General features: G+C 36.6%; 1 protein-coding gene across 1 annotated transcript; it reads left to right on the top strand.

The window, feature by feature from the left end:
* Window positions 1-459: 459 nt before the first annotated feature.
* LOC111632244 (nose resistant to fluoxetine protein 6-like) lies at window positions 460-6,573 on the top strand. Its single transcript, XM_023376632.1, has 15 exons — window positions 460-797; window positions 2,921-3,153; window positions 3,270-3,384; window positions 3,449-3,536; window positions 3,616-3,719; window positions 3,792-3,962; window positions 4,035-4,128; window positions 4,191-4,283; window positions 4,355-4,520; window positions 4,585-4,664; window positions 4,740-4,862; window positions 4,940-5,060; window positions 5,133-5,319; window positions 5,940-6,082; window positions 6,153-6,573. The coding sequence occupies exons 1-15, from the start codon at window positions 482-484 to the stop codon at window positions 6,387-6,389; spliced, it is 2,271 nt and encodes a 756-aa protein (XP_023232400.1). The 5' UTR covers window positions 460-481; the 3' UTR covers window positions 6,390-6,573.
* The last annotated feature ends 9,627 nt before the right edge of the window (window positions 6,574-16,200 follow it).

The following is a 16,200-nucleotide window of genomic DNA, read 5'->3' as shown; positions in this document are numbered from 1 at the left end:
CAGCGGATCACCCAGTAGTTTATCACGAAACCGATAGAAGAGGGAACTCACTTAACCGAGTAAGTTGTGTCTTTTAATTGTCTCATAATTTCTGTTTCATTCGAACCCTCCAACAAAGAGAATCTTTCGTGACCCTTTTTTTAAATGTCTCCATCGATTTAAGTGTTACGCTTAAAAGTAAAAGTTGTGCGATACGTCACGTGTTATTTACGAGCATAAATGCTTTCGAACAAAAGGTGGTGGGGACCATTGTTCGGAGTCAATACCTGGGTCAATAAAAACGATATGGTAAATATGACAAAATAACTAGCAGGAGGATGTATACCGAACTTGACAATTATTATTTTTACAGTGTATGTACCATACTTGGTACGTTTCTGCCGATATACACTACTATTTGGCAGCACCNATGGAGTTTGAATAAAAATATCGGACGGAAAATGAGAATTATAGAAAAGTAGGTTATACCATTCCATCGACGATGAAAGTAGGAAAATTTGCTAATTTCCTGATACTATTGTTGAGTTTACGACTTTCAAACGCAAACAATGGCACCTACGATTTCGGTATGCCAGATAAATCAGTTACAGTAGAAGAAGAAAAGGAGAAAGGCGATGACAAACAGGTGTGGAAGAAATTCAAGGACAGGAGCCAAGAATTCGTCAACAATTTAATTCGACAGTCTCTCCCTGTTATGATAAGAGTCAACTCCGATTCCAAGATGTCTCGTGAGTGCAGCACGGCCTTCTATCAGCTGACATTTGGACTGCAGAACATGAAGAGTTGGGCCATGAGGAGTAAGTTTTCTTACATAATACTTAATGATTATTTAATGCCTAAATGGATACAGGTTGTCAAAATATTACAAGTCTTGCCTAGTTTTATGGGACAAACTGTGGAAAGCTGATTGAAAGAAGACTTTTAAGGGTTGTATTTGAAAGAGGGCCTAAGTTGAGGGATAATAATAAAGAATTTCGACTGTTAGGGGGTTAGAAAGGAAGAAATTTAGGTTTTTGAGGGGATGAAAAACATTCAACTTTATTTTTAACCATGATGATACGTACCCAGTTATTTAAAATAGGAGTAAAGGTGTGTATAATCTTGGTTTTCGTAGTTTTATAAGGTTTAAGGGTGAAAAAAAATTGAACCTGAATAAGAACTTGCCCCGACAACTTAATTACAAGCGTTAGTAGTGGTCATACACATAACCTACTCCCATTTTTTACTCACGAGATTTGTCTTCCATAGCTTTAATTGTGCATCTAGGAATTTGCTGTTACCCTAAGAGCAACCAAACAATTCATCAAATGCATAAACACTCCCTACAGATCGACGGTAGTGTGACGAAATTGTTTTTTTTTTTTTTTTATCTTTAATTCGAGTAAAAGTTTTTCTTTCCTGTGTTAATTCGAACTAAGATCAATCACTAAAAAGCCAACTTCTGGGTTGACAAACCGAAATTCTACACGAGGAAACATTTACACTAAAGCGAAGTACCGTTATTTCGAGGTTTTCAGTGGTGCGTAATGTATTTGTCTCCCACGGTGTCACATAATTTAGCCGCTCGAGCGTGCAGGAAGATCTCCACTGGCGTACCGAGCCACACCAGTTTCCCATTTACGTTTAAGGAAAGGAAAATGTAATGTTTTCGCTTTTTATACTTCGAAAATATCTCAATTTCTCGATATAAAGTCGGTTTTTATGTGAATTAAGTCGCTAAGTGTTCTTCTAGAGTTACCCAAAAGTGGATATTGCGTTTTGTTCGTCGACCTCGATTTTTTGCGGGAATTAAAAGAAGGTCTGTGACCTCTAATGTAGGAGAGGCCCTTCAGCGTTTACACGCGACACAGACCTACTTCTACCCCCAGTAGAGTTACAGATTGTAGATATACACCTCCTAAGGGATCAATAAACTCGGATATATTACCGTAAGAACTTAAAATAGCTCTTCCTTTCACTTTGATACGACTTCCTACTTTGATAAATAACCCACTTTTCTTCTCTGTATTATCGCTAATACGTAATAAATATGCAGAAATTTCGATCGTAGATTACGACCTAATTTCGTTTAGAACGTCGATCTGCAGTTCTGTCCACGTGAAATTTGCAGCAAGTTAGCCCTGTGCCTCGCGTGCCACCGTGCTTAGTGTTTTAACGACCCACTTTCACTGAATGCCCCTCTTTACCGTGTCTATTTACTTTTGCTTTAAGTACTCTTCTGATGATTTAATCAAATTGCACCACTCCCCAAAGGATCTTCGACAATCCCTCGGTACAAAACCTACTAATTCCGTAGGGTCTTCGATAATCTTTCATTATAAACCAAAATTCCTGAAGGGTCTCGTATTGTAAACCGTAGGGTACCACGCGACAACTTGCTGAAATTGTAATTCATTCACTCAGAACGCTGGCAAAGTACCCCGATATAACGAAAATCTTGAATTATTTCCGTTTTCTTTAAAAAAAGTAGACGTAAAATTTGATATATTGCACGTCGATCGGGTTGCTTTTTTAGATTTATGGGTCGATTAGCCAAACCACTTAAATCGAGATTTTTTAGAGAGGGAGAAGTTAATGCGCGTGAGGCTGGGTTAGTGAAGTCTCCGTCATTTATCTCCGTTAAAGGAATGTCTTCATAAAGTGAAAAACTCCCGCTACGATTTAGGTCATTAACCTTTGCCCCGTCGCTTTAACAAAGTAGTTCGTTACTCCTTAATAGCTAAATATAATTCACTCGACAGTAATTATATTGCAGCACGTTTTAATTTTGTTTATATAATGCTTAAGACAATAAATTTTAAATTAAAATCTAAGGAAAGGGCCTTTTTTTTCACTAAATCTGATCTGAAAACGAATATCCATCCAAGTCACTAATTGACGGCGATTTATGCGATTCTCACCGTGCTATTTCCGGTTTCAGTGTTGGATTCTTCCGGTCGACCCCCGGCCGGTGTTCTGGATGGTTCCTTTGTAGATTACGGTGATTATGACGAGTGCCTTAACGTGGTGGTCAAGGACGAACGTCAGAACGAGGAGAAGTTTCGAGGTCATTATTGTCGTATCAACATCCACCCGTTGCTACCCAAAAAAGTCCCTCGTCTGACCCACAACACTCCCGTTTTGGATTTTAGTAACTTCACTAAAAGAGATTCGGTCAGTATCTCGACTGGGGTTATTTGATTTTGGCACCTGACTTATGCCAAAATTGAGGAACCTCGGAGATGTGACTGGTGGCACACGAGCTGATATTCTTACCCTATTTTATTTAGGTGTTAAGAGACATTGCTAAAAATGGTCCCATGTTCTATTTACTTTGGTTTCAATACGGACTCTGTGTGCCCTCGCTTTGCACAGAAAAAGACATTCAGGAAGTAATGAACGTAGGTAAGTCACACTTGTTTTTGTTGAATATAAATCCGCATAGATGTGTAATAACAAAACTTTTCAGCTCTAAAAGAGTCTCCCATGGTACCGGAAGTGGTCAACTGTCAGAAGAAAGAACCTATCGCATTCTCCACTACTCAATTAATTATCACGTGAGCAATTTTTAAATTTTATACCCATCTTTCACTTCTACGAAGAAACCCGCTGTGACCATTTCTTTCTATTGTTTAGAGGAATATTTTCCGGTCTGGGCCTCCTCCTGATATTAGCCACCATTTTTGACGTCATCAAAAGAAGAGGAAAAGCCGCAGAAGGAAAAGACATATCGGAACCGAGTAAGTAAATCGATACTCTCGTTTAATCTCCCCTCCTCCTCTCTCGATTTTCTTACTTTTTTCATTACTTAGATAAATTGCACGATTGCATTCTTGCATTCTCCCTTTGGACCAACTGGAAGAAGTTGTTAGATACCAAACCCTCCACCGATAACCTGGGAGTGATTAATGGACTCAGGTGTCTAACCATGACGTGGATCGTCCTCATCCACACTTATGGTTTCATTAACAGATACGCAATGGGTAGGTTGCTAATTTTAAGGCATTTCTTTCGTCCCTATTTTACGACTTACTCTTGAAAGCGTATGGTTTCAGCTCGACTTCAAGAGATGAAGAATTCGTTAGATGAGATCCCATTCCAAATCATTTCAAATTCTTGGCTTTCTGTTGATACCTTCTTCCTCATCGGGTGCGTAATACTTCCTTACTGTTTATCCTTATTTCCATCTATACTTATACATTGTTTTACAGGGGTGTGGTAGTAACGCACAGCACTCTAAAGTCCATGGATAAGACAAATGGAAGCCTAAACGTCATCCGTCACGCTGTTCGTAGATATTGGAGGCGAGTGATACGTGAATTTTGATCTTCCACCTAGTCCTTTCACCAATCTAACGATGTATTTACTTATCCAGGTTGACACCTCCTGTAGCTGCAGCATTAGGTTTCATTCTTCTCTTCCCCCTGTTTGGTTCGGGTCCGGCTTGGCCCGAAGAAATTATAGGAGAGGCAAACAAGTGCAAGAAAAGGTGGTGGGGACCGTTGTTCGGAGTCAATACCTGGGTCAATAAAAACGATATGGTAAATATGACAAAATAACTAGCAGGAGGATGTATACCGAACTTGACAATTATTATTTTTACAGTGTATGTACCATACTTGGTACGTTTCTGCCGATATACACTACTATTTGGCAGCACCCTTCATTCTAATCCCTCTATACAAGTAAGTTTGTTTTATTTTCTTTAAAATTTGTGAAATTATTTGCGTGTGTTCGAAGTTGGTATCATTTATCTTCAGATGGAAAACTTTGGGCTTGATATTAATCATCCTCTTCACTCTTGCCTCCATGGTAACCACAGCAGTAATCACCGCTTTGCACGATTATTATCCAACAATTCTCTATTTATTACCCGACGAAGAGTGAGTAATAACATTTCTACACACCACCACTCGCGATTTTACGTGTTGAAATTAATTTATAAACAATTTTTCAACAGTTTCACAATAGAAATGTTAGACCAAGTCTACTCCAAACCCTACACCCACGTGGGATCTTATTGCGCCGGGATGTTGATAGGTTACTTAATCTTACGTCATCGCGATCATAAGTTAAAGCCCGTAAGTATGTCGCTCCGTTAAATCCATCATTTTTATAACAATTTCTTTACCACTCGACTCCTCCTTCCACAGATTTATCAACTTTTGGGGTGGATCGCCGCCATTGCGTGCAACTTTGGCATCTTATTCGGAACGTATAATTGGAGCAGAGGGTATTTACCAGACACTGCCACAGCTGTGATATATGCTGCAGTACACAGAACGGGTTGGGCACTGACGGTGGGGTGGCTGGTATTCATATGCGCCACGGGACACGGAGGTAAGTACAGATAAATTGAAACCCGCATACGACACGCACGAAAAATGACCCTGTACTTTCAAAACAGTTTTTGAATTATTAATATAACAGAAAATATAGCTCAAGAATACATAAACGCGCGCAAACAACACTGTTTTTTTCATTGTAACTAATTCTGCGCAATTAACAAGTCCGCCATTTTGTTCTTTCTTCGATAAATTTGCATTAAAATTTACGACGAGAAATTCAAATATTTAGACCCTAAACTGCCGCCATTTTGTTTCACAATGGCGTAGGAAACTGTTGTAAGTTTCTTTTGTTTAATCTCCTATGGGGTCAGGTAGGGTGGATATATGGAAGCGAGTCACGCGTCTATCTATGGACATGGGTTTATGGCCCATTCTATTTACTGGATCACTTTATAAAGTTACGCAATAAAGAGAAAAAATAATTAAACAAGTAACAATGAAAATAAATGCCGAAGATTAAAGTTTTCTAAGGTGAATATTCTCCATTCTTAAAGAACTCTCTCCAGATTCGAAAATAGTCGTTCATCTTCGCCCGTGATAAATTACAACTGGTGTTTGGCGAACAGAAAGGTAATTAATAACACCAAGAATTGCTCTTTTTTTCTCAAACAGGTATACTGAATAGATTTATGTCGTGGAAGCCCTTCCTCCCTCTAAGTCGCCTGTGTTACTGTGTTTATCTAATTCACTTCCTGGCTCTCAATTTACGCAACGGATTTCGACGTCAGAGGTTTTTCTTCTCCCACTTCGACTTTGTAAGTTCTCCAAATTATTATTATAACCTCCTTAAGATCACCATTTACAAGCATTTCCTACTGTTTACAGGTGTACGAATTTTTCGGTAATCTCCTGATGTCGACCATCATGGCGGTCGTAGCTTATTTAGCATTTGAAGCACCCTTTTCTGCGCTGGATCCGATTATATTTCCCAAACCCAAGCCAAATTTCCCTAAAACAGTAGAAATCCCTAAAATTCGCACTATATCCGACTCTAAGGGGGGACCGCGCATGAATGGAATCAACGGGCGCATCACTTCCATTCCCGATTCGACCTGCCTTTGAGTTAAAGAAAACCGCCACCAGATGGAGCCATGTAAAAAGTATTTTAATTTTTTCACCGAGGATGTCGATGGTTTTTATCAAATTCGTGTGTGTGTCTGTCCCACTTGTATTATATAAAGTGTACATTTGTGTCACGCCATTTTTATATCGAGTTGTGTAAGAAATTACTTTTAATTAAATATATTTAAATCCTAAAATATCGGTAGAAAGCGATATTTTTTTTTGAATTAACTGATTTATAACCTCCATTTTCCACATTTTATCGATTAAACGAGAAAAAATCGAGCGAAACAGTAACAGAACGGCAACAAAATGATGATTAATGTATCTGATAGTGCTTTATCTATCGAAAATATCTTCGCAGTTCGAGTCGGTATCGGGGAAATTCGCCAAATATTCATTTATAAATTGAAAATCGAGAATGTTTTCACCCCCGTTTCTCGTTTCTACAGATTTTTACGATAAAGAATAGAGCCACGTGTTACTCTCCTCCTCGTTCTGTACGTGGCACACGAGCGAAGGCGATAAATTCTTCAAATATAATAGAACGATGCTTAAAATTTTCAAAATGATAGTACGAAGAGGAAGTACAGTAAGTTAAATAATTGCCAAAATCGTTACCATCGTAACTTAATAATAACTGTACTGTAAATCGGTGACGCTGTACTTACTGTTGCTGATAGCGTGACGTAGTCTTGTTACGCTCAGTTAAGTAGTAACGCTTTAAAAACATCGTAACGTATATTCGTAGTGTGTTTCCAGTTGTTTCGGGCGCGCTGAAATTTAGATAGCCGCGATTTGGATCCACTTCGTAACACGTGAATGTTACGTGTTACGCGAAAGTCATGTTTTTAGATGCCTGGCATGGCTTCGGAAACACCGGAAGTAATCTCCAGTTTGGTGATGTTGCGGCTGAGCCTAATCCCAATTTAGGGCGCATTTCACCCACATTTGGGTATTTCTTGATATTTCAGTCAAGATTTGGGGGCAACACGCGATCTCACCCGAATCTTTGATCGATATTATTGTTTTAAATACTTACTATCAATTGTAAGTGTTTTGTACTGTACAAAATGAATCGAGGGCATAGTTAAGCGTGACCTTTAACCTTTAAGAGGTACCGGTAGTAGGTCAGTTACACGCGACGATAAGACACCATTTCTATTATTATAATAAGAAGTAATTTTCATATTACTTTTTGCGTGTGCAAAGCGAAAGATGTCGCTTTGTACAGTGTAAACTACACCCCGTCACGAAGCGTCACCCAGTAGTTTATCACGAAACCGATAGAAGAGGGAACTCACTTAACCGAGTAAGTTGTGTCTTTTAATTGTCTCATAATTTCTGTTTCATTCGAACCCTCCAACAAAGAGAATCTTTCGTGACCCTTTTTTTAAATGTCTCCATCGATTTAAGTGTTACGCTTAAAAGTAAAAGTTGTGCGATACGTCACGTGTTATTTACGAGCATAAATGCTTTCGATCACGTGGTGCGAACGCGTCGTCGACTATATAAACGGCTAATAAATGACATCATACGTACTTTTTGTGACGTATTGTAGCATATTATGCATATAAGAAATTTGTTTAATAAACACAAGTTATACGCTGTAATAGGGAAAGACTGCTCTGGATAGGATCCGAACCCACGCCTTCATATTTCTAGCTATACTATAAACATAGATTATTACGATATATTAAGACGTGGGTTCGGTTCCAATAATCTACAGTTTTATTAGGGGTTTAGTTAGTTTATATGTAAGCAATCTAATTGAACGTTTCGGGCTCCTTGAATGTGGGGCTCCTATTCAATTATGTTAATTTGGGCCCCAAGCGATCGCTTGGGGCCCAAATTAACATAATAGAATATAGGTTATAGGGTAATTCGCCGTTGACCTGGATTAAAAAGAACTGCCCAGCATGAATCAGAATTAACGTCCTAAATTACAGATTATTTTATGATTTATAGGTTAAAACATATTTAGACGTGGGTTCGGATCCAATATGGACAGTTTTTCATTCAGGGCATTGGAAGATTACTTCATAAACAAACTAAGCGATCAGCGATCACTCCGGGCCCTTCGGCTATTGTGTTTACTATTCAATTATGTCGAATGTACTAATTAGAGATAATTCGTGGAATAACCTTTTAGAGTATTGACAATTATCGAAGGTCATAGGTTCGGATATGGGAAAGGTTCTTTTTTCATAACCAGGAGAAAGGCTGTTCAACTGTAATGTAAGGACTCACTCGGAACACAAATTAAAATAATTGACAAATAAATCTTAAAGAATCCGAACGATCTCTCGCCGGTTACTTATTCTGATTTGATCTGAACCCACGTTTTTAGTTAATAAATGAAAAATTGGTGAATCTTGATACTACACTTTATTCAATGTGACGTTACGTTACGCAGAGTAACGGAGATATTTGAACAGACCGTTAGAAGAGAAGAAGTTTCTTTTAAAATGGAGAGAGCGAAGCGAAACGATTTTTATGAAGATGTAGAGTGCATGTTTGCTCCGAACACCCCCCTTTAAAGAGCCGTAATTTAAAGAAAATGGAGTCAGATGGAAGAATAAGAGGCTATTTAACTAATCGGAAAATAGCAGTTACTATTTATTTTCGTCTAATTGGCGGGTTGACGTTACAAAGGATTCTCCTCCAGCAAAATATACTCTTTGTTTGAATAATCGAATTTGATGACGATAAAATGCCTTTATTTTCTCCCTTCTTCATAACAATTGGAAAATGGAACGTTGTCTTCTTAAATGCCCATTTTTTGAGCTTCCATTTTCCTATTTCATCTCTCGATATTTCTTTTTCTGTACACATTTTAATGAATAATCGAATTATTACTCGGATATTCTCGATTTAACGCCGAGTAAATCTTTATATCGGGGCACATCTCCCGTTCATGCGAAAGAGATGCCCCAGAATGGTGCTTAACTCTGGCAAAGTCAGATGTAGGCTACCTTTTTCACCGGAGAGATGCCCGAAAAATTGGCACTACATACGCGAAAACTATAAGACCCAATGGGGCATCATTTACCCCGGGTTATATATGATATATATGTAAGCTATATCTCGCCGGAGAGATGCACAACAATATGTGATACAGTAGACCACCCTATAACACTATTGATGATTCCGTATTATATGAATTCCATGTTGTACCAGTCACTTAGATTTTACAAATACGTGAGCCGTTCACAGCCTGGCACACGTATTTGTAAAATCTAAGTGACTCCTACAACGTGGAATTCATATAATACGGAATTATCAACAGTGTTATAGGGGAGTCTACTGTATTAAGTTACGCTTGGCTTATTTTTAAAGGCATGTCTATGCTATAGATCCCTCTTTGAAGATGCTCTTTACTAGGGGCATTAATACTTAAAGCGGGTTCGGTCCAACTACGAAAAAATATAATGTTAAATCACATTTCTTTTGGCATCCGAGAGGAAGTGATGTTTATTTATACTTGCACTCAGTCCAAAATGCCGAATTAATTTGTAATTAAGTCGAAATTAAAGGGGGTAATTTGTAACAATGTAATGAAAATAAACAGCGGATTTAATGAATATTGTCTATTTTATATTTAAAAAGGGTTCTTGGTCGAAAAAATAAGCGTTATAACCTGCTACGTTAACTCGAAATTTATGTAAGATGGCGCCGACTGCATTAACGAGTAGACGTTAATTTTATAAATAAAACAATATACACGTGTTTTTTTTCCTTTGTTAATACTTAAATTGTCCGCCGTTAAAAAGTTTTGTGGCTGCCATTTTTATCTATCGCTCTGGCTTTTAATTAATTTATTCCGAATGTTAAAAAGTAGCCCAAATCGGTTACTTTTGGCTAATTTTTTGAACTAAATGTGTCGGAAATCAGCGAAATTGTTTATATGTTTACTCGCTAGGGTCGCCTCGCAAGAAAAATAGCCAAAGTTTTTTTTTGTTTATTAATATTTTATTTTTATTTATCGGGAATAACTTAAAAAAAGTAATAATTTTTTTTTAAATTTTAGGCTAATTTATTGCGAAATTTTTTGAAGTTTATTCATATAAATATTGTCCTTTAAAATGAAGCCAAATTCTCTATTTTGGGCTAATTTTTTGTAATTATTTATGAATTAATCGTCTGCTTTTCATCAAAAAGTAGCCCAAACTTTTATTTTTGGCAAATTTTAATACTAAATATGCCTAAAATGAGTAGAATAATTTATTTTTATTCGATAATTTTTACATTACAGCTCAGAACAGCCAAAATTCTTTATTTCTTGGCTAATTTTTTTCTTGATCAAATGTCGGCCATTAATCATCGAAAAAATATCCGATAATTTTTATGCTAATTTTGATTAAAAGTCGAAAATGAACTAAAATAGACATATAATAGCCAATTTTGTAATTTTTGGTTATTTTTTTAATGCGAATTTTAAAGAAAAAGTGCACGGAAGCGCGTACAGTTCAATTGTTTCGGCAGTAGGATTGGTAGGATGTATGAGGATTTATTCCGAGTATAACCCGCAAAAATACATTTTGTTCCCTTAAAAGTGTGAGAAACATAAGTTTTGGAGTAGCAGGTGGCGGGTGGGTTGTTTATCGCGCGACCAAAGAGAAGTAGGAAGCATTATAACAAGGGAAAGGATGACACTCGGTAATTTAATAATAGAGTCGCCACTACAATCGATAAGCAAAAATATTTCCAAAGCTTCGCTTCATCCGGCGATTTCTTGTCCTGTGCCACTTCCGGTTTCGTATTCGATTTCGTATCCGGAATTCTTAATTGAATAAACTCTAACGTTACGGCTTCGTCCCTTTTTTGGCTTTTGTGTTTTTTTTTTAATATTATTATTATCTTTAATTACTTACTATAATTGTTCTGTCTTCCGCTCTTCAAGCGCTGCCCATTTTAGTTTCAACTAAATTAATACTCATTTATTGAGTGGAAGAAGGATGCGAGTGGGTGACGAGTATTTTTTGGCACTCCCACAAGAGGGAAAGTAACGTTTATATTAAAGATTTAGCTGTAAAAGGTAAAGTTTAGCTTGGTTTAAAGAAAGTTTTTTCTATCGTGTTTTTAAAATTTTGAGCCTAAAACTTGATAGAAAACATCTCCCGAAAGTTTTTGTAATTGTCAGTTGAATTAGGGAGTTAAGAATATCCATAAATAATGTCAAGAATTCATTGTTTAGCATGGATTTCGGTTTTTCTTTATTAAAACTCGGCATTTTATTAAGTATGATAGTTTATTTCTTAATAAATTTTAGCTATGAAAGTTTTCGTCACTCACTACAGTGTTTAAAACGTTACTTTGAAATGGCAAAGTGAAAAAAAAAAAAATTATATTTTTCTAACGAATGAAGGTTTATCATTGATAGAGTGTGACAGACAGACAGTAATAGCAACAGGCATGTAGAAAATACATTCGTTCGTGAAACGGAATCAAATTACACGGCTAAATATGCAAATTTTTACAGAAATAAATATCGAATATCTAAAAATGGTTTACGGGATTCGAAGATCCGCGATGATAATTGGATAAATATCTGTTTATATAACATCTCGAACCAATCACGGAAGAGTTATTACTAATTTTACGGCCCTCGCTGTTTTTCTGATATTATGTAAGATAAAGGACAACGAACGACTTTTATCTCTAATTTCTGAGGTGTCGTAAAAGTGGCAGATCTTTCTTTGCCCGTAACTTTTATTCTTACAAGTTAGAAAAAGTGTTCGCCTCATCAAATGATATTATAATTGATATACAAAACACTAATTATTGAACACTAATATTCAAAAAGTACTGTAATTTTTGAAAATAGCTTCTTTTGACTATAAACAAAATGTCTTTTTTAAAAATTTGGAGTGTTTAGACACTTTCTATCACTTTAAATCTTACTTTTTTGGAACATTTTTTATTCAAGATGGCGATTTTTAATCTTTTTCGTATAAAAAACCTATCAATAATCAAGCAAACAGCACACAAAGATTGTTTTCGGGTCCCGGTAAAGCCGAAATTCAAAATTAATCGCAGAAATTCGCAGGGTTTTCGCTTGTATTTAGTCATAATACCCGAATTTCTTTATTTCCTGTAGCTCCTGGTGTAATTCCATATCCATTGCGGTAATGGCAATCTTTTGAATTACATTTTAGATTTAAAAAAATTAAATTTGTTCAGAATTATTTAAAGTATATAAAACTAAAATATTAAATACTTTAAATTTTCGTATAATAAAAACGAATGTAAGTTTTAAAATTTTTGAAAATTACATTAAAACCTCATCCTTATATCAGAATCTATAGAGCAGAATAATGGCGGTTTATACATAAACAAAATTATTTGTAATTTAAAATTATTTACGTATTAATATCATAAAATTAAATTCAAACAAATTAAAGTTTATATCGAGTGGAAACACTCAAAGTTTTATTAATAAAAAAAATAAATATAAAAATTTAAATAGTATGATTTAAAATTACGCTAGGTGAAGTTAAGTCGTTTAGACTAAATATGGCGAATAAAAAATTAGGCCTATATTTTATTTGGTAAAAAAAAAGCTAATTAAGAGAAATATTTTTATTAAATAAATAATTAGAATTACAGAAAAATAAAAAAATAATAATTAAATTTAGAATAGTTTACACAAAAATATAGCGAAAATTTATCTTGATTTATAAAATACGGTAATGGCAGACGTCGCTTTCAAAATTATAAAATAATGGATTTAAAAGAAAAATATAATTTTGAGTATAAATTTTACTTTAAAACTTTATAAAATATAATAATAATATTTCTATTTTATGCGAAACTTAACTGATAATATTTTAATTATATATTCTCAACTAGTTACGATCTCTATGATACGATAATGCAGGACCATAGATTAATGAATATATAACAATAAATATCCACTAATCTATGGAATAATTATAGATTTAATATAGCTATAATAATTTATATATATACTTGTATAAATTATAATAACTATAGAGCAAATGTATAATGCTATCGCTATTTAAGTCATAGATATCGATGGCATTTATAACATCTCAAACACTAGATCGCGAGCGACATTTAACATTATAATAAAGTCACTAGCTAGAAAGGTTGGTAAACGCCTTTTTTCCACTGTAAGCGCTGGCATACGAACCCGCGACTCAATGGATGCGTTTTTAGAATATAAACCCCGTTTTAGCGCGGGGAAGATGCCTCACTTTAGGGATTTAAACACCCATTTCGGAGATTTTAAAAATCTCGGTTGGAGTGCCCATCTTACCCCCATTTTTAGGGTAAGATGACACAAAATCTCGATCCTTCTTTGTAGTGTAAGAGTAAAATATAACCCATACTTAGCCAAAAATCCTCGTGTCAGACAAACAACTCATTTGTAATCTTGCAAATTGACAGGATTTCTTCCGGGTGTGTGTCTTGTGTTCTTCCATGTGTCAGCAATAAATCTTCAAAATTATCGACGAGTGTGACGTAGTAACGATGACATTTCGAATAAACCAGGCATACGTCCCGACAAACGTACAGACACAAGAGCAATTCCATTAATTACTTGGTATTCTAGCGATTTATACGCGCAAATTCGCGTTTTATGCCCTCGTTCGAGTGTTAAAACTTTGTTTTAATTGTTAATATCGTAGGGTAGAGTGAACAGCGAGTGACCCCCCCCTCTGCTACTAACTCGATTTAAACTGTGCATTAGTTATTTTATGAGTGATATTAAAAGTTAATCTCTTTTCCGAAGTTCTCCGTCGGTTTGGGTCCGAACCCGCGACAGGGGGGTTGACAGATGCGTAGTGTTTTTGCAATTTATAAAGTTTTCTGGTTGTTGCAAAAATCCTCGAGACTTTTTTTCGCCGGGGTTGAAAAATGGCACGTCTGAGGGTTGAGAAGTGCGGTGGAGACGGCCGCCGGCCAAACAGTGAAGCACGTTTAATGGGTCGATACCGTGTTTAATAAATAGCGCCTTTGTCTGGCTCACAAAGGCTCTTGTTTGCCTTGTACGCGCTCGTCGCCGGGAATGTGGACTACTTGTTTACACTGTGTACCTTACTCCACGTGATAATCTAATGCAAAGAGATCCGTCACACCAGATTTTTCCTCAAAGTGCACCTTTAAATAACTCGATTTGACCCTCGTTTGGCATTCGGGGGGGGTAAGATGGCGGCACCATAACCCAATTTCGTGCTAAACGATCGACGAGCGCAAATAAACTTTACGTACATAATGCGAAACAATGAGCTTTGACCATCAGAAAATGGGGTGGACCTTCGTGACGTCATATGTAGAGCCCCGTTCTTCCAAGTCGTACGAGTTGAATTTGTCACCCGGGATAGAATTTCAGAATGACTCTCTCGGGAAAACAAATAACGGATTCGCTTAATAAAAGGAGGGTTTTGTATGCTTTAAAGAGTTGGAAAACGGGGGGAAGCGCATAACGTGACATTGAACAAGAAGGGATAACAGTAATTAGGATAAGTGACATTACATTCGATAATTTTTGCATGACAATCAGACAAACAGACTTACAGGTGTATTCTAATCGTTGAAAGATGCACGACTTTCCGGTAAAGATTAATCTCAGAGGTTGTTCCGGAGGAGAAATCTCTTGTTATATCTTGTACGCACGATTTCGCTNCTGATTCTTTTCGCCCTTTCACACGGGAAAGCTCCTTAACAAATTCTATACTTATACGTAACAGCTTTAGTCCCGCAGTAATCGAAGCAATTTGAATTTAGGATAAGTGACATTACACTCGATAATTTTTGCATGACAATCAGACAAACAGACTTACAGGTGTATTCTAATCGTTGAAAGATGCACGACTTTCCGGTAAAGATTAATCTCAGAGGTTGTTCCGGAGGAGAAATCTCTTGTTATATCTTGTACGCACGATTTCGCTCTGTTACGCTTCGCCGCCGTATTTTGTATAATCTTTCCGTTACTCTCTTTGTTACGCCATTTAAAATATCGAACGAACTGTAGAATGCTGCTATAAAAACACGAATAAGCTTTTATACGGGTATTTTTTTCCTGTATTAATTATTGGAATTTTTTTAACCCGTTGTCCTTGTGTAACAGGTTATATCACAGGGAAATACTGAGATAAAAGTCTGTCAAAACGTACGTAAAAACTCTATGGATTAGGAGAAAAGCCCGTAACACGGGGAGATGTAAGAAGAAAACTTTATAACATACCGAAGTGTAGGGAAAAACCTCCCTAACGTGCTTTATAACGTACGTAACGTGCTTTATAACCTGTGGCATTCGGACGAGTAAACTTTAGAGAAGGTTTACCAGCCGCACATTTCCGATCGATAACGTTTTCGGAAGCGATCGTAACCGAATGAGTAATAGTATACAATTAATGCAAGGGATTATCCAGCGTAACTTAAGTTAATATTTAGAATAAAGTAAGGGGAGGACAGGTTGCTGCAGTTATCCGAAGACGGTGGTAATTAATGAAGTGTTGTGGCCGTCCGTCACCGTCTAGCGGGTGAAAAATGAGACTGTCAATCGACTGACGTCACGCGGTTGGGCGATAACGAACGACAACAATAAATAACGAGTGGGTGTGCAAAAAACACGAGCGAAACAAAGAAAGCCTTTGTTTTAAATAGGCGAAATTCCATTTTATTTCAACGGAGACTCAAAAAGAAGAGGGGTCGGAAGTAATCGGAAGAGAGGCGTTGCTGGTAGAGGAAAGGCACGCCCCGAAATCTGGATAGGCACGCCCACCGGATACTAACCACCCCGGGTTATTTTCTCAGCGGTTTTCTAGAAGATAATCGGGAA

This window comes from Centruroides sculpturatus, unplaced genomic scaffold (genome assembly GCF_000671375.1).
Source record: "Centruroides sculpturatus isolate CEXI.00-Female unplaced genomic scaffold, Cexi_2.0 scaffold709, whole genome shotgun sequence".
In the NCBI taxonomy this organism is placed as follows: Eukaryota; Metazoa; Arthropoda; class Arachnida; order Scorpiones; family Buthidae; genus Centruroides; species Centruroides sculpturatus.
The sequence above is the reverse complement of the archived record's forward strand: the minus strand, read 5'-3'. Positions and strand labels throughout refer to the sequence as shown.